General features: G+C 36.3%; 1 protein-coding gene across 1 annotated transcript in view; it reads right to left on the reverse strand.

The window, feature by feature from the left end:
• The window catches only part of GABRB3 (gamma-aminobutyric acid type A receptor subunit beta3), a 75,353-nt gene that overhangs the window by 47,227 nt on the left and 7,801 nt on the right, over positions 1–20,325 (reverse strand). Inside the window, exon 3 of the mRNA XM_042941268.1 lies at positions 19,862–20,082. Coding sequence (XP_042797202.1) covers positions 19,862–20,082 — 221 coding nt within the window. The remainder of the gene's footprint in view (positions 1–19,861; positions 20,083–20,325) is intronic.

Here is a 20,325-nt window from a genome sequence, read left to right on the forward strand (position 1 = left end):
ATCCATGTTGCTACAAAAGGCCATATTTCATTCTTTCTCACTGCCAAGTAGTATTCCATTGTATATAAACCACCATTTCTTTATCCATTCATCATTTGATGGACATTTAGACTCTGTCAATAATTTGGCTATTGTTGAAAATGCTGCTATAAACATTGGGGTACAAGTGCCCCTATGCATCAGCACTCCTGTGTCCCTTGGGGAAATTGCTAGCAGTGCTATTGGTGGGTCATAGGGTAGATCTATTTTTAATTTTTTGAGGAACCTCCACATTGTTTTCCAGAGTGGCTGGAATGTAGCCACTCTGACTGGCATGAGGTGATATCTGAGTGTGGTTTTGATTTGTATTTCCCTGATGAGGAGCGACATTGAGCATCTTTTCATGTGCCTGTTGGCCATCTAGATGTCTTCTTTAGAGAAGTGTCCATTCATGTTTTCTGCTCATTTCTTCACTGGATTACTTGTTTTCGGGTGTGGAGTTTGGTGAGTTCTTTGTAGACTTTGTGTACTAGACCTTTGTCCAATATGTCATTTGCAAATATCTTTTCCCATTCAGTTATTTGCCTTTTAGTTTTGTTGATTGTTTCCTTTGTAGTGAAGAAGCTTTTCATCTTCATGAGGTCCCAATAGTTCATTTTTGCTTTTAATCCCCTTGCGTTTGGAGATGTGTCAAGTAAGAAATTGCTGTGGCTGAGGTCAGAGAGGGTTTTTCCTGCTTTCTCCTCTAGGGTTTTGATGGTTTCCTATCTCACATTCAGGTCCTTCATCCATTTTGAGTTTATTTTTGAGAATGGTATAAGAAAGTGGTCTAGTTTCATTCTTCTCCATATTGCTGTCCAGTTCTCCCAGCACCATTTGTTAAAGAAACTGTCTTTTTTCCATTGGATAGTATTTCCTGTTTTGTCAAAGATTAGTTGGGCATACATTTGTGGGTCCAATTCTGGGGTCTGTATTCTGTTCCATTGGTTTCTGTGTCTTTTTGTGCCAATACCATGCTGTCTTGATCATTACAGCTTTGTAATGAGGCTGAAGTCTGGGATTGTGATGCCTCCTGCTTTGGTCTTCTTCTTCAATATTACAATGGCTATTCATCGTCTTTTGTGGTTCCATACAAATTTCAGGATTGCTTGTTCTAGCTTCAAGAAGAATGCTGGTGTAATTTTGATTGGGATTGCATTGAATGTGTAGATAGCGTTGGGGAGTATTGACATTTTAACAATATCTACACTTCCAATCCATGAGCACGAAATGTTTTTCCATTTCTTTGTATCTTCTTCAATTTCCTTCATAAGCTTTCTATAGTTTTAGCATAAACATCTTTTACATCTTTGGTTAGGTTTATTCCTAGGTATTTTATGATTCCTGGTGCAACTGTGAATGGGATCAGTTTATTTATTTATCTTTCTGTTGCTTCACTATTGGTGTATAAGAATGCAACTGATTTCTTTACATTAATTTTGTATCCTGAAAATTTGCTGAATTCAGGTATCAGTTCTAGCAGACTTTTGGTGGAATCTATTGGGTTTTCCATGCATAATATCATGCCATTTGCAAAAAAGTGAAAGCTTAGCTTCATTTTTCCCAACTTTGATGCATTTGATTTCCTTTTGTTGTCTCATTGCTGATGCTAGAACTTCCAACACTATGCCAAACGACAGTGTGAGAGTGGACATCCCTGTCGTGTTCCTGATCTCAGGGGGAAAGCTCTCAGTTTTCCCCCATTGAGGATGAGATTAGCTGTGGGCTTTTCATAAATGGCTTTTATGATGTTTATCCATGTTCCTACTATCCCGACTCTCTCGAGGATTTTTATTAAGAAAGGATGCTGAATTTTGTCAAATACTTTTTCCGCATGAATTGACAGGATCATATGGATTTATCTTTTCTTTTAATTAATGTGATGTGTCACATTGATTGATTTGCAAATGTTGAACCAGCTCTGCAGCTCAGGAATGAATCCCACTTGATCTTGGTGAATAATTCTTTTTATATTCTGTTGAATTAGATTTGCTAGTATCTTGCTGAGAATTTGTGCATCCATATTCATCAGGGATATTGGCCTGTATTTCTCCTTTTTTTTTTTTTTTTTTTTTTTTTTTTTGCTGGTCTCCGTCTGCTTTGGGAGTCAAATTAATGCTGGCTTCATAGAATGAGTCTGGAAGTGTTCCTTCCCTTTCTATTTTTTTGGAAGGGCTTGAGAAGGATAGGTATTATCTCTGCTTTAAATGTCTGGTAGAATTCCCCTGGGAAGCCATCTGGTCCTGGACTCTTATTTGTTGGGAGATTTTTGATAACAGATTCAATATCTTCGCTAGTTGTGGGTCTGTTCAGGTTTTCTATTTATTGCTGTTTGAGTTTTGGAAGTGTGTGGGTGTTTAGGAATTTGTCCATTTCTTCCAGGTTGTCCAGTTTGTTGGCATATAATTTTTCATAGTATTCCTTGATAATTGCTTGTATTTCTGAGGGATTGGTTGTAATGATTCCATTTTAATTCATGATTTTATCTATTTGGGTCATCTCCCTTTTCTTTTTGAGAAGACTGACTAAGGTTTTTTTGTTTATTTTTTCAAAAAACCAACTCTTGGTTACATTGATCTGCTCTACAGGTTTTTTTAGATTCTATATTGCTTATTTCTGCTCTGACTTTATTATTTCTCTTCTTCTGCTGGGTTTGGGGTGTCTGGGCTGTTCTGCTTCTAGTTCCTTTAGGTGTCCTGCTAGATTTTGTATTTGGGGTTTTTCCTGTTTCTTGAGATTGGCCTGGATTGCAATGTATTTTCCTCTCAGGACTGCCTTAGCTGCATCCCAAAGCGTTTGGATTGTTGTATTTTCACTTTCGTTTGTTTCCATATACTTTTTAATTTCTTCTCTAATTGCCTGGTTGACCCATTCATTCTTTAGTAGGGTGTTCTTTAGCCTCCATGCTTTTGGAAGTTTTCCAGACTTTTCCTGTTGTTGATTTCAAGTTTCATAGCCTTGTGGTCTGAAAGTGTGCATGGTATGATCTCAATTCTTTTATACTTATGAAGGGCTGTTTTGTGACCCAGTGTGTAATCTATCTTGGAGAATGTTCCATGTGCACTCAGGAAGAAAGTATATTTTGTTGCTTTGAGATGCAGAGTTCTAAATATATCTGTCAATTCCATCTGATACAATGTATCATTCAGGGCCCTTATTTCTTTATTGATGCTGTGTCTAGATGATCTATCCATTGTTGTAAGTGGGGTATTAAAGTCCCCTGCAATTACCACATTCTAATCAATAAGGTTGCTTATGTTTGTGATTAATTGTTTTTATATATTTGGGGGCTCCCATATTCGTCACATAGACATTTATAATTGTTAGCTCTTCCTGATGGATGGACCCTGTAATTATTACATAATGCTTTTCTTCATCTCTTGTTACAGCCTTTAATTTAAAGTCTAGTTTGTCTGATATAAGTATGGCTACTCCAGCTTTCTTTTGACTTCCAGTAGCATGATAGATAGTTCTCCATTCTCTCACATTAAATCTGAAGGTGTCCTCAGGTCTAAAATGAGTCTCTTGTAGACAGCAAATAGATGGGTCTTGTTTTTTTTTTATCCAGTATGATACCCTATGTCTTTTTATTGGAACATTTAGTCCATTTACATTAAGTGTTATTATTGAAAGATATGGGTTTAAAGTCATTGTGATGTCTGTAGGTTTCATGCATGTAGTGATGTTTTTGGTACTTTGTGGTCCTTGCAACATTTCACTCACAGAGTCCCCCTTAGGATCTCTTGTAGGGCTGGTTTAGTGGTGATGAATTCTTTCCATTTTTGTTTGTTAGGGAAAATCTTTATCTCTCCTTCTATTCTGAATGACAGACTTGCTGGATAAAGGATTCTCGGCTGCATATTTTTTTCTGTTCATCACATTGAAGATTTCCTGCCATTCCTTTCTTGCCTGCCAAGTTTCAGTAGATAGGTCTGTCCCTACTCTTATGAGCTTACCTTTGTAAGTTAAGAGTCTGTTTATCCCTAGCTGCTTTCAGAATTTTCTCTTTTGCCAGTTTCACTATGATATGTCATGCAGAAGATCGATTCAAGTTACCTCTGAAGGGAGTTCTCTGTGTCTCTTGGATTTCAATGCCTTTTTCATTCCCCAGCTCAGGGAAGTTCTCAGCTATGATTTGTTCAAGTACCCCTACAGCTCTTTTCTCTCTCTCTTCTTCTTCTGGAATTCCTATGGTTTGGATATTGTTCTGTTTGATTGCATCACTTAGTTCTCTAATTCTCCTCTCATACTCCTGGATTTTTCATCTCTCTTCTCAGCTTCCTCTTTTTCCACAATTTTATCTTCTGATTCATTTATTCTCTCCTTTGCCTCTTCAATCCGTCCTATGTCTGGCTCTATTTTATTTTGTACCTCATTTATAGCAGTTTATAGTTCCTCATGACTATTTTTTAGTCCCTTGATCTCTGTAGCAATAGATTCTCTGCTGTCCTGTATGCTTTTTTCAAGCCCAGCAATTAACTGTATGACTATTATTCTAAATTCTTATTCCATTATATTGCTTAAATAGTTTTTGATCAATTCATTAGCTGTTGCTACTTCCTGGAGTTTCTTTTGAGGAGAATTCTTCCATTTCATCATTTTGGGTATTCCCTTAGTAGCCCTAAACTCAGGGCACTTCCCCTGCTCTGTCAGGAGAAACTTGTGTCGGTGGGTGGGGCCATATTCAGACCCAATGTCTGCCCCCAGCCCACTGCTGGGGACACAGTAACACTGGTGTGTACCTTATCTTCCTCTGTCCCAGGGGCAGGACTCACTGCGGAGTGGTGTGGCCCCTGTCTCGGCTGCTTGCACACTGCCAGGCTTGTGGTGCTGTCTCGATGGGATCTGGCCAAGGGTGTATTAGACGGGGTGGATCCCCAAGGTGCACAGGGGTGGGAGAGGAAGGCTTAGCTAGCTTTGCAGTTGGTGGTCCCCTGAAGGAAGGGCCCTGCAGCACCGGGAGGGAGGCAGGCCTGTCCGAGGGATGGATCCACAGAAGCACTGTTGTGGGCATTTGCTTGGTGCAAGCAAGTTTTGTGACTGGAACTGGTTCCCTTTGGAATTTCGGCTGGGGAATGGGAGAGAGAGATGGCTCTTGCCATGCCTTGTTCCCCAGCCAAGCTGAGCTCTGTTTTCTGGGGCTCAACAACTCTCCCTCCTGGCATCCTCTTAGCCTCCACGCTCTCCAAGAGCAGAGCTGTTGACTTTTAAAATTCCAGATATTAAGTCCCGCTGGTTGTCAGAACTCACAGAGTTCAGCGCCTCTGCTTTTGCAAGCCAGACTTTCAGGGGCTCTGCCTTGCCAGGTGGGCTATGCCTCAACCACCCTGGCTCCCTCCTGCCAGTCCATGTAGCATGCACCACCTCTCCACCCTTCCTACCCTCTTCTGTGGGCCTCTTACCTAAGCTTGGCTCTGGAGAGTCCTTTGTGGTAGTCTTTTGGCAGTTTTCTGGGTTATTAAGCAGATGTGGGTGGGATCTAAGCAATCAGCAGGACGAGGTGAGCCCAGTGTCCTCCTACACTGCCATCTTCCCAGGTCTCTCTGCAACTGGTTTTTTATATGTTGATTTTGAAATGTGTAGTCTTGTTGAATTCATTTTTTAGAAGAACAGGTTAGGGGGAGGTGTTGCATGAAATCTCTAGGTTTCTACATAAAATCATATTTTCTGAAGACAAATTTACTCCTTTTCCAATTAAAACAGATATAGCATAAGTAAACATCCTTGTTACTGATATTAAGGGAAAAGATTTCAGCTTTTCACAAATGAATAGGAATTTAATTGGAAGTTTTTAATGTATGTTCCTTATCATGTGAGGGAGTTGCCATCAATTTCTACTTCTTTGCACATTTTTATCATAAAAGGGTGTTCAATTTTGTTAAATACTTTTCTGCATCAATTGAAATATGTTTTTTTTTTTCTTTTCATTTTTTTTTTAATGTTATTTTCCTATGTTGACCCATACTTGCATTCCAGGAATAAGTACCACTTTATCAAGGCATGTGTTGCTGAATCCAGCTTGCTAGTAATTTTGGGGGGGATTTCTGCATTAATATTAATAAGGGTTATTGATCTGTGGTTTTCTTATAGTGTTTTTTCTGGCTTTGGTGTCAGGGTAATGTTGGCTTCATAGAATGAGTAAGGAAGCATTTTGTCCTCATCAGTTTTTGGGAAGAGTTTGACTTTTTGTGGGTTAATTCTTCACTTGATTTAACTGGGGGTAATTCTTCTTTGCATATTTGGTAAAATGCACCAGTGAAGCCATTTGGTCCAAGGCTGGTTTGTTTCTGTTTTGTTTTGTTTTGTTTTGTTTTAAGTTACTGATTCAATTGCTACAGTAATTGTAAGTCTGTTCATATTTTCTTTGTTTATATATCAGTTTTGCATGTTTCTATAAATTCGTCCATTTCATCCAGGTTATCTCATTTATTGGCATATAATTTTTCATAGTATTCACTTGAAAATCTTTATATTTTGTAAAATTGGTACTAATGTTCTCCTTTTCATTCCTGATTTTTGTTATTTGAGTCTTCTTTATTTTTTCTTGGTCTAACTAAAGATTTGTCCACTTAGTTGATCTTTTCAAAGGACCAAATTTTCATTTCATTGATTTTTCTACATAGCATTAGTACTCCATATTTTTTCTATCTCTACTCTACTCTTTATTATTTGCTTCTTTGTGCTAGCTTTCATTTTTATTTACTTTTCTTTTTTTAGTTCCCTACGATAGGAAACTAGGATAATTCGATTCTTCTTTTCAATGTATATGTCTACAGGTATAAATTTCCCTCTTAACATTGCTTCCCAGCATCTCATATTTTTTTTTATTATTGTAGAACTTTATAATTCTCATTTCAATTCTGTATATATTTGAAATTCTGATGTCTCATGTATATATGTTTATAACCATCAAATCTTGGACAATTGACTTTTATCATCAATATACAGTATTTTTTTTGTCTTAGTGTAGTCTTTGACCTAAAGTCTATTTAATCTCATATTAGTATAGCCACCTCAGCTCTCTTTTCATTACCATATGTATAGAATATACATTTTTATATCCTTTCACTTTAAATTTATTATGTCTTTAGAACTAAAGTGAGTCTTTCATAAATAGCATATAGATGGATCCTGTTTTGTTTTTTATCCATTTTTCCAATCTTTAGCTCTTGTGTGAAGAGTTTAATCTATTTGTATTCTTTATCTATTTATCTATCATCTATCTATCTATCTATCTATCTATCATGTATGATCTATTTATTTATTTATTTATCGTAGAGAGAGTGAGGGAGGGGGAGAGAAAGAGAGAGAAATAAATATATATATATATATATATATAGAGAGAGAGAGAGAGAGAGAGCAAGAGAGTCTTAAGCAGGTTCCATATCCAGCACAGAGCCCAATGCAAGGCATGATCTCATGATCCTGGGATCATGACCTGAGTCGAAATCAAGAGTTGGGTGCTTAACCAACTGAGCCATCCAGGCACACCAAATCTATTTATATTTAAAGTGGTCATGAATAAGGAAAGGCTTCTTTCTTTTTGCTGTTTTCTGTATGTCCTATAGCCTTTTGTTCCTTCATTTACCCTATCTTTTTCTTTTCTGTTTAGCTGACTTTTTTGTGAGATATTTTGATTCTCTTCTCATTTCCTTTATGTATATTCTTTATTTTTAAGTTTATTTATTTATTTATTTTGAGAGAGAAAGCACCCATGATCAGGGGGTGTACAGAGAGAGAGAAAGTGAGAGAGAATCCCAAGCAGGCTCCATGCTGTCAGTGCAGAGCCAGACACGGTGCTTAATCTGATGAACTGTGAGATCATGACCTGAGCTGAAATCAAGAGTCAGATGCACTTAACTGACTGAGCCACACAGGCACTCCTCCTTTACATATATTCTATAGACAATTTCATTTTGGTTACCCTGGAGATTATATAGGACATCCTGACATAATAATCTAATATTAATTAACATAAGCTTTACTTTAACCACATATAAAATCTCTACTCAATTTGCTTTGCACTACCCTATGTTATTGATGTTACAAGTTGCATCTTCATACCTTATGTAGCTAATGACAAAGCTTTATAATTATTTTTAAGCTTGTGTCTTTTCAATAACAGAAAAAATGCAGTTACAAAAAAATTAAAGTAATACTCATTTCATTTACTTTTACTGGAGATTTTTAAAAAATCTATATATACCTTCAAGTTACTGTCTAGCATCCTTTCATTTCAAACTGAAATGAAAGTAGCCTTTTTGAGGCACCGGTCTAGTGGTAATAAAAATCCCTCAGCTTTTGTTTACCTGGGAATTTATTAATCCCTACTCCTGAAGGACAGTTTTGTCAGATTTAGAATTTGCTATTCATAAGTTTTATCTTTCAACAATTCAAATATTTAATCATTCCCCTGCCTTCTAGCCTCCAAGGCTTCTGATGGAAAAAAATGGCCCATAATCTTTTTTGAGGCTCCCCTATATAGGATGAGTCACTTCAGTCTTGATGATTTATAGGATGAGTCACTTCAGTCTTGATGATTTAAAGATTCTCCCTGTATATGTGACTTTTCATGTTCAATTGTATGTGTCTTTGTGTTGGTCTCTTTGGTTTTGTCCTACTTGGAGCTTTTTGAGCCTTTTAGATTTATAGATTCATATTTTTCATCAACTTCAGGAATTTTTTAGCCAATATTTCTTCAAATAATTTTTGAACACCTTTCTCACTCCCATCTCTTGGTGGACCTGATGGTTTCTTACAAGTCCCTTAGGCTTCATTCATTTTTCTTTGATCATTTTTCTTTCTGTTATCCTACTTGATTTTAATTGTTCTGTCTTCAAATTTGCTTATTGTTTCTTCTGGTTACTGAAATCTGGCTGAAATTCCCTCTAGTGAATACTTCAATTGCTGTGTCATTCAGCTTCAGGATTTGTTTGGTTCCTTTTATAACTTCTATCTCTTTATTGCATTCTGTTCATTTTATTCATACATCGTTTTCTCAATTTCCTTCAGTTTCTTTGTTCATGTTTCCCTTCAGCTCTTTGAGCATAGTTAAGGCAGACAATTTAGTTTTCATCTAGTAAATCCAATGTTTTTGTATATTCAAGAATGGTTTTGTCAATTTATTTTTTTTCCTTTGAATGAGTCATGTTTTATTTTTTCTTTGTATGTCTTGCAATATTTTTTTCTTGAAAATTGGGCATTTGACTATTATAATGTTACAACCCTGACAATCAAGTTTTTCTTCTTTCTATTGTTCATTTTTAAGAAGGCTTTATCCACTTATTTTGAAGTATTTCTAATCATGTTTTAAAAAGACTTTTCCTTGTCAGTATAATCAGCAAAATCTTTGTTCTATTAGTTCATGTTCAGCTAATGTTTCAACAAAGATGTTTTTGAATGAGAGGAGCTAAAATAAACAAACAAAAACTCAAGCAAACAAATAAATAAAAAGAGAGAACAGCCACCTCTTCTGTCTTTGTAGACTGGCTCTGTCCTGGCACATTCTTCACCACATAGCTAGGATGGCTCTGAGTTTAGGGATCAGCCAGGGTAAAAACTTAAGGTCTTCTCAGGACTTTTTCTGAGGATATGTTTTGCCTGCGTATATGCATAACTTTCTTAATTCTGTATACTTAAGTGTTTTTTTTTTAATGTTTGTTTATTTTTAATAGAGAGAGAGACAGAATGTGAACAGGGGAGTGGTAGAGAGAGAGGGAAACACATAATCTGAAGCAGGTTTCAGGCTCTGAGCTGTCAGCACAGAGCCCAATGCGGGGCTCAAACTCATGAACCATGAGATAACGACCTTAGCCGAAGTTGGATACTTAACCAACTGAGCCACCAGGCACCCCTAACTGCTTTTGAATAACATGATTTCTCAGAGTCTTACTTCAGCTTCTTCTTTGAGCCTTACATGATCTATTTTATATTTCTACCCCGAGTCTCTTGACCTAGACATCCATGAGTTATAGACATATTGTAGCCTTTATGACCATAACCTGACTTTTTTTCCTGCCTGCATTTTGAGTTATGCAAAATAGATATGAGCATCTTGTTTCAGTCCTTCAGGTATCCTCCAGACAGTTTAGAACATATGTACAACATAATTTACAAACAAGGTCTCTTCTGTGCCACCAGTGTAAGGGAGGAAACTGGCAACTGGGCTCCTACCTGCCCTTGCATCAGGGAGGGGATGGGAAATGGCAGGTAAAAATATCACAAAACTTTCAAACTCTTTTTAAAATAGTTGTTTTTTCCTTTATTTGGCATTTGGTTGGTTTCTGCAAACTTTAGAATATTTTTCAGAGCTCCTACAAAGTTGTTTCAGACAGCTTCTGCCTATTTTTGATATTTCTATAAAGAAACAAGAGCTTGAAGTTTCTTAGTCTGCTATTTTGCTGTCACTCAATAAAAACATCTTTAAAATAGACAGAATTTTCCTGAAAAACATGAATTTTCAAGATTGATGCAAGAAGAAAACCTAGAGAGACATAAAAGTATAGCGGAAATTGAAGCCATGTGTGCCAGGGTAGAAAAATGTCATTCAAGAACCTATTCAACATACCATGCATCTATAGAAAACATTTCATATGATGTGCATATTTATAACTAATTTTTTAGAGTACTTACAGGAATACTAATCTTTTAGGAATATTTACTTGTATACTATAATCTATTACAGAAAATATTAAAAGAAATCTTCTTGATTCATATAATGTCAAAACATACCATGAAATACAAAGACAGATATAATCCATTGATATATTTAACAGAACCTATATGGTATATATCACAAATGTGTGAAAGTGCCCCACATTACCACCTCACCATTGGACGATTTACTAAGGAATTTCAGTGAATTGGCTCATGGTTCTTAGAAGTTTCAGCTAAGACATAGATCTTAATAAGAGTCACAGTAATAAGAGAGAAAGAATTAATCTGGGAATAGATTTCTTGAGACAGTTTCCAGCCATCCTTCTAGGAGATTAACACCTTCAGTTGGGACTCCAGGAGCAATGGTGCCTGTTTCACACTTGGGACAAATTGAGTAGTTTTGAAGCAGCAGAATAGAGGAAACTGAATGGGGAATGGATCATCATAATAGCAATGCAGGCATATTTCCTGTGGATCACACATGAGCTATGTGTAAAAATAGGAAGATCCAAAGTCATCTTGGATTCTCTACAAGAGGCCTGCCAAGATGGCAGAGAGAGAGAAGCTGACCATGAAAGATGGATTCCTAGAGCTGAGAAAAGAGTTCCAAGAGATTTCATGAAATAAAAACATATCCTACCCTCCTACTCCCCTAACCCTCAGTGCTGGTCAAGGGACCAGCGGGAGAAAGGTGCCTCATGGTGGGAAACTCTGAGAAGTGTCAATTTTCAGTATCTTCTAAGTCCAAAGAGTATGAAGTCACAAGAAAATGGTACTAGTTCAAGTAAAACTTTTCTTATTTTCCCTCCAACTCCTAAATTTTCACAATGGGAGGAGTCACATTATTATCAACCTCGGTTGTGGGGTGGGGATGGGTTATAGAAGAGAAATAGAATCAGAAAGGCTGAAAAGTCAACTACCCTTCCTTTGCCATTACAGGCTTCTAGTCTGTAATAAGGCTGGGCTGTGGAAAGGGAAAATAATAATGCTAAATCTGAATTTAGTATTAAACACTGACTTCAGAATTGTTGTGTAATATAATGATGGAAAAGAACTAATACAAAAACATTGGCAGAAAACCATGATATCTGCCAAAATTTTTACCCATGGTGAAGAAATTTCATACCCCAATGAACAGTGTATAAGGGGATAGTGGGTAACAAACAAAATTTCATTATGACTAGATCACAAGGTATGCCTAAAAACAATAAACTGTTTGTTTAAGCAATTATAAAAGAACAATTATAACAACATATTTATTGATATCTCTCCTCAGGGGAGGGAAAGAAAAACAAAAATAAACTAATGGGACTACACCAAAATATAAAGCTTTTGCACAGCAAAGGAAACCATCAACAAAACAGAAAGACAACCTAGTGAGTTAGAAAGGATATTTGCAAATGATATATCTGATAAGGGATTAATATTGAAACTATGTGAAGAACACAACATCAGAAAAAAAAATCTGATTAAAACATTTGTAGAGAACCTGAATAGACATTTTTCCAAAGACATACAGATAGCCAATAGAAATACAAAAAAAAAAAAAAAAAAAAAAGTTAAACATAGTTAATTATCAAGAAAAACATCAATCCATCATCCATCAATCATCAAAACCACAATGAGCTATCACCTCGCACCAGGCAATGGCAAGTATTAAAAAAAGATAAGAAATAACAACCGTTGGCAAGGATGTGGAGAAAAGGGACCCCCAAGCACTATTTGTAGGAACATAAATTAGTGCAACCACTATGGAAAACAGTATGGAGGTTACTCAAAAAAATAAAAATAGAAATCCCATATATTTCAGTAATTACACTATGGACATTTACCTGACATCCCAAATGAAGACCCTTATTCAGAAAAATATATGCACCCCTATATTTATTACAGCATTATTTACAACACCCAAGATATGGAAGCAACCTGCATTCATTGACAGATGACTAGATAAAGAAAATGTGATACATACACATACAATAGAATATTACTCAGCCATAAAAAGAAATGAATTCTTGCGATTTGCAACAATATGGATGAAATTACAGGGTATTTTGCTAAGAGAAGTAAGTCAGACAGAAAAAGACAAATACTGTAAGCTTTCATTTCTATGTAGAATACAACCAAACAAGCAAGCAAACAATAAATAACAGACTCTTAAATACAGAGAAGAAACTGGTGGCTGCCAGAAGGGAGAGGGTGGGGGGATGGGTGAAATACATAAAGAGAATCAAGAAGTACAAACCTCTAGTCATAAAATAAATAAGTCACAGAATGAAAGTACAGCACAGGGAGTATAGCCAATCATATAATATTGCATGGTGAAGATGATGACTACACATATCATGGTAGGTTTGAGTAATATATAGAATTGTTGAATCAATATGTTGCATAGCTGAAACTAAGAGAACATTGTATGTCAATTATATATCAATTTAAAAAAAATTGTAAATTAGCCATGGACAAAACAAATGTAATGGTTTTTAAAGAGTATTGCCCACCATGATAAAATAGGATTTATATAAGGAATTCAAGGATGAATCAAGGTAGGGAATTATTACATCTCAATTACAGGTTAAGTTAGGAAAATGAGCAAACAGAGAGTTAATTAATAAATCTACTTTTACTTCTGATATGTAAAGAAAAAGTAATCTAGGGTCAGTTATCTGATTTATAATTAGTTGTTGAATATAAACTCCATAATTTTGTGATATCTGTGTTATTCAACTCATGAGATAGTTCCCAGAAACTAATTTATAGTGTATTTATATTTTTTTGAAAGAGAGAGTCAGAGCTCAAGTGGAGGAGGGGACTAGAGAGACAGAGACACAGAATCTGAAGCATGCTCCAGGCTCTGAGTTGTCAGTACAGAGCCCAACGTGGGGCTCGAACTCATGACCCGTGAGATCATGACCTGAGCTGAAGTTGGATGCCCAACAAACTGAGCCATCCAGATGCTCCCATAAATATATTGTTTTAATGGAAGTAAAAGAATGAGTCATAATTACCGTAAACTGAAAATGCAAATCATGTCTCATAGTGGGATGCAAGAAGCACTCTTCTTTTAATAAAGAACTAGGAAATACTGTACATTATTATCCCTACTGTGTTTCGTTTTCTGAAAGCAGAAATCAATGCAATAAAACAGGAAATAGAAATAAGAGTAAAACTAATGAAAATGAACACAAAAAACCCATCATTATAAGCATTATGATTATTAGACTAAAATTCTGAAGATTACTAACTAAACTGTAAGCCTGGATGGATATGATATTGGATAAATGCCTAAACAAAGAGCTATAAACAAATAGGTTATAGCTTTCCCACATATCAGTAGAAGACAGTTTAAAAATAACACAAAAATGATCCCACTCCTAACAGTATCACACATAAAAAACAGGAATATCCTTACCAATATATGAGACGGCTGTCTGAAGAAAATGATAAAACTGCTACAAGTCATGAATGAAGACATGAATGAATGCAGAAAAGTCACAGTTATGTAGGAAAGATTGAATATAGTATAGCATTTGTTCAATGTTTATCGAGCATAATTCCAGCCAACATTTCAAACTGTATTTTTTAGAATTTGCTAAAACAAATGATTGTTCATGTGGAAAGATAAACTGGTAAGTATAGAAACAAATAGCTGACTGTTTGAGAAGAAAAAATTTGAAAAGCTGCCTTATATACACCAAGGTAAATTCTGATGGATTAAGAATCTAAATGGAAAATATAAAAATAAAAGTACTACAGAAAGAAGAATTAGAATTTAAATTTAATTCTCATACAATATTTTTTTTTCCACCCAAGACAATAGTAGATTTTTGGGATGGAACAATAAATAAGACAGAGACAGTTCTTTTCTCAGAGAATTTATATTCTCATGTTCCCCACCATCATGGGTAATTACAAAAGTCAATAAATAAGATATTGACAAGATAATGTTAGATCTGACTAAGTGCTATAATACAAATAAAACAAGGGAATACACAATCAGAATAGGATCCTCCTTGTGGAGGTGACAGTTGAAGTGTCTTCAATTATGTAAGTACTCTATGATGCTAAAACACGAGTATCTACAAGTGAAGTATTACATCCAGCAAAGAGCATGTGCAAAGGCCTTAAGACAGGAACATCCTCATCTTTGATATTTATGAAGAGTAGAAGGAAGGTCTGCATACTAGAAGCATGATAAAGAGTGAGTGTAAGAGTCAAAGAGTAACAGCCATGTCAGATGGTCTCTTTGCAAATCAGAAGATGAAGAGGTTTCATGGTTTTTTGTTTGTTTTTATTTTATTTATTTTTGAGAGGGTTGGTGGAAGAAGGAGGGACAGAAAGGGAGACAGTGGATGAGTAGTGGGCTCTGCACTTACAGCAGAGAGCCCGATGTGGGGCTAAAATTCATGAACCATAAGATCATGACCTGAGCTGAAGTCAGACACTTAACTGAATGAGCCACCCAGGCACCCCGAGGTTTCTGTGTTTTTAATTAAAGTATGAGGTAATGTCATCAAATGAGAGTGGTGGGAGTGATTGAAGTGAAGGTGTGAAAGTGTCCTTAAAAACAGGAACGTAAGAAGGATACAATTTTATGAGCTTGAATTTAAAATGGAACAAGTGATTTTAAACAGGTTTGAGGCATGAAGTAAATAGGTTATTTACAGTAGCCAAATGATAAAGTCTGAAGCATATGTCACAACCCTAAATATGTAATTTATTGCTGATAAGAGTAAAAAAAATGGCATAATCCTTTTTAGAAAGTAATTCATCAATATGTTATTTACTTACATAAAAGTAACTGGGAACCAGAGACAAAATGGGAGTTTGGGAATTAAGCACACCTATGCTCAAATCACATCAGTCTAATTAGTTCTGTAAGCTTAGGTGTTTTCTGGGGGAAAAAGATTTCTGATCAGAACCACCATAGGAAATACAGTTTCGGAATAAGATGGCAGCCAAACCACTTAGGTGACTTAATTTGAATCTTGTGAAATAAGTTGTAGCTTCATCTTGGCATTGCATTAAACCTCTTAATTATAAAAATGGCAACTTTAACAATTTTAAGTATTTTTAATAGCAAGTGGGAATGTTACAATGTATTTTCCAATATACTTTGCAATAAGATTTTCATGTAGAATATTGCTATGCTTTTTTGATGAAGATGACTCAGCCTTAGATTCTCAGATGCTTTTTGAAGCAAATCAATTACTATTTTGTGAACCTATTACCAGTTCCTAACATAAGAAAAATGTTCCAAAGACAAAATGCATGGCCTGAAGAAAAGATCATGTTACAAAGTTTACTCACTGGTGCAGGGTGAGATATTCAATGATATCAGATGATCAGCTGACTGGAAAAGAAAGATGGGAATATTGTAGAGGGATAATGACTCTGCCTTCTTACAGGCAGCAAAAATCTTGAGCCCAGCACCAAAGAAAACACAAAAACTGTGACAGGAACAGGACCAAGATCTATAAGCATCTTAGCCAAGATCTTCCTAGTTCCTGAAAAGGTTTGGCTGCACAAAGGAAATTTCAAAGAGCCCCAGTTTTATTTTAGGATGGTATGAATGCCCTATCAAGAGCATTGTGTCGCATCACATGGTGACTGAGACATGTTCACAAAGCTCAGTTCATTGTTTTATTCAGATGAGCTCAAACCAACAAGCTCAAGCTAGTGATAGCCCAAGTTTCAAATTCAAGGGGCTGTAAGAGTCATTGAAAAAATAGCTCATGATTTATAATGACCTTTTGTCATTACAAGAATATGATCACTCTCAAGTATCTGTGTGAGCAGTCATTGACCACTTTTGTAGAGTCATCAGAGTAATGGATTAATGATTTCCCAGAATAAGACTGAGATGACGTACAAGCCCATGTCATGGACAGCTCATCCACAGCCAGAGATCTTCATCTACGCTCGATAAAGCAAAAGCTCTTATTGATCCTGTACTGCAGTGGCTGAATATGAATAGCAATAGGAGCCTAGAGGAGTTAAATGGTGACTGACCTACCAGCGTAAGCTACTGTGGTATAGCTGGGTATAGGCCAATCCCAGTCTCCAGTGGGGAGATAAATTCAACTTTAATGTCTCAGGGATATAGCCAGGACAATTAGTATCTCAGGGACATAGCCAGTAAGGATGCAATCCCTATTGGGCTGGACCTTCATCAGCAGCACCTGCTTTTAAGCAGGAGATAAATAATAATCCTAGTGCCCCATAACCCTTAATGGGAATTTAACTCACTAAAGTCCTCAGCTGCACCAGACCTCATTCAGGCTCATGCCATGGTACCTAGTACCAAAAAGATATAATGTGTCATTGGGGTTTTATACACTGGCACATCCTGGGTTTGCCATGTCACCAACATGATTCAGTGATCACAAAAGTAGAAAGAGAGCAAAGAGAAGGTAGGATTTGGGACCAAGAGGAGGATAGAGGGTTTCCTATCAATGTAAACACTCACAGTGTTTTTAACCCAAAACACAACACTTATAGTGTGAGTGTGTGTGTGTGTGTGTGTGTGTGTGTGTGTGTGTGAAATAGAATATATAAAATTGTTACTTCAGTTTACAAGGAATAACATGGAATATGTATATACGTGAATTCAATAACATTATTTTGAAATACTAATGTGCTTTTTGTCCAAAAATTCAAGTCAAACTTCAACTTCAAATTCAAATTAATTTCTATAGCTATTTGTGATTTTTAAATCTAAAGGCAGAAATTTCTAGATTAGTCAATTTCAAAAGGAATCAGATGGCACAGTGTAGCTGTTAAGCATATGCAGAATGTGGCAGTCTGTTGTTTAGAGGTTTTCTTTCTGACAGCTTGTCCAGGTCCATAAAGATCTAAAGAATTGTTTAAAAAATATGAGGTTCTAAATAAAGATCTAAGGAGTATATTGAGACTGCATTTGAATAAAAACAGCTATTTATTTAGAAATCCATTTACTGATTTAAGAGGTTGCTTGAGATGTATAATGGATGTAATTTGACTGGAGAGTAGTTAAAGTTATTGTACCAAGTTTATTATTGAAAACTTTCCATGGGCTTATTATATAATTACTTTATATATATTAATATTATTATATTAAATAATATATAAATATTAATATACTATAAATATTTATATTTATACAGGCAGGGTATTAGCTAAAGATATAGTTTTATTCTCTTGGCTTTTCTTATTCTTGTGTTTTGTGTTGTTAAATCCAGCACTTTCAAATGGAGCTTGAAAATTTATTACAGTTCTTTCATTCATATCATATCATTCTGTCTGCTATGATCTGAATGCTTAAGTCCCCCCAAAATTCATATGTTGAAATCCTATCCCCAAAGGTGGTGGTATTAGGAAGTGGGGGCTGAGGTCATGAGGGTGGATCCTTCATGAATGGGGTTAGTGTTCTTATAAAAGAGATCCCACAGAGCTCCTTTCCCTTTTTCACCAGGTGAGGACACAGTGGGAATGTGCCTACTATCAATAAGGAAGTGGGCCTTCCCCAGCCACTGGCACCTTGATCTTGGATCCAGTGTCCAGAAATGTGAGAAATAAATACCTGTTGTTTATAAGCCATCCAGCTTATGGTATTTTGTTATAGCAGCCAGATAGGCATTCTCCTAACAGTTAAAGTTTCAAAGGAGGCATACTAAATTTTCTACCTCTGGTAAGAAAATAAAGAACACAAAAATAAAAATGGAGAGAACCCAAATAGCAAATTTTGTTTAAAAAGGCAAGCCTAGGCTTAATTTTTATTGGTATTGCTTCTTTTTGCTCTTCCCCCCACCACACACACATTTTTCTATTCATTTTGGCGGGAGGTGGGGCAGGTAAATGAGGGACATGACTCTTCATTTTATGCTCACATGGTTTCTGGGTAACCTTTCGTAAAACTGATGTACTTCTCAGAACCTCTGGAGTTTTGCATCCATTTTTTTTAATTTCCAGGCAAAAATGAAAGAGGCTTAAAATGCCCCAGAGAAACATCAACCTGAAACATCAATTATTATAGCAATACCATAGGTTGGTTGACATGTACCACTTTTTTTCCTCCTTAAAGTTAAAAAAAAGTCTGATTTTCACTAAAATCTGACTCCTGTTCTATATATTGCTGTTTTGAGAAAGTCACTCAACATTTTCTACTTAAGGCAATGTTAAATAAACCCTTCCCTAATTTGAAGCATGAAAAGTCAGTGGTGTGGATTTAAATGTTGCTATGATTTAAATTTAACTGTTGCTATGATTTCACTAAGATCTATTGGAATCTTAGTAAAAGGCCTATGGTCTCACAATATTTTATGATGCATATTTTGTTCACGATATCCACCATCATCCTCTCAAAACTGTGGTAACTCCTAGAAGATCTCAAAAGCACTTTTAGACCAGGAGATCAGGAAAGACACACGTGCACGCATCCACACCCACACACAATTACTCTAAAACAAAACAAAATAAAAATCATTACAAAATCAGCACAAGAGACAAAAGATTTTTAAGGTCACCATTTAGCAAGGTTGATATTCATAATAATTAGCCACCAACAGTGGTGGAGCATTATGGGAAGGTCTGGTGGTTTCCAGGGCAACCAGGAAAGCCCAGAGCCTCTTCAGGGTTCCAGGCAGCAGTCTGGTTTCCTGATTCAAGTGATTTCATTATGAGACCTGGTGAGATGATTCTCATCAGGAAGCCTTGCATTTAGTCATTCCCATAAATATTGGTGACACTACCTCATAAAGCTCTGAGGAGACTATCCCATATAATGGCAAAACTAGACAGTTTTTTCACCTCAGCAAACAGCTTTGGGACAACTTTATTGAAAGCCTCTGCAGTGTCAGAGCAATATTCATTACAGCCTTTGTGGCTATAATATAGGAAATCCGTCCTCAGAGAATCTGTGCTCTCAGATACGGCAATGCGATTATTTAAAATCAGTCCAAGGAGATGGTTTTTCCCTTGTGTGATGACTATTTATAGTAACAGTAATACACCAAATCTTATAAGATGTGTGTGTGTGTGTGTGTGTGTGTGTGTGTGCGCGCGCGCGCGCTCGCAAATCTCAGTGTTCCGTGGATGTCTCCTAATTAATCTGAGGACATGGCCTCACTTCCTATAATCATCTCAAGTGAGAAATTCAATGCCAATGTATCATGCAACTGCGAAATTAGCCCTGAAAAGGCAGACAGACCTGAGCCCGTACAGCACCGTCCCATCAGGGTGAAGGCGGATCATGCGGTTTTTCACTGTCACTCCATGCACAAATGACTTTTTGTCATTTAAGAAATATGTGTCAGGCACCCATAGCTGGTCAGCCACTCGATTGTCAAGCGTGAGGTTGAGAGGGATCCCAGAATAGGCAAGCCTTTTATCTCTCCAATATTGTTGAAAATACATGGTTAAGGTGTAATCCTGGTGGGGGGAAAGAAAAGGAAAAAGTTAGTTTGTGCTCAGCCACAGGCGTATTTCCTCCATGACTGGTCAAATTCAGGTTGGAATCCAGAAGAAGTGGGTATTATTTTCAGGCAGGGTTGGAAGCTTGGTTGCTTTCTTGTAAATGCAAATAAATACTAGGTTTAATAGGTATAAATCATGCTAATAAATCCTCTGTTTTAGAAAAAAAATCCTCTGTTTTGTTTAGACAAGAACCAGACT

The sequence above is a fragment of the Panthera leo genome, chromosome B3, assembly GCF_018350215.1.
Source record: "Panthera leo isolate Ple1 chromosome B3, P.leo_Ple1_pat1.1, whole genome shotgun sequence".
Taxonomy (NCBI): domain Eukaryota; kingdom Metazoa; phylum Chordata; class Mammalia; order Carnivora; family Felidae; genus Panthera; species Panthera leo.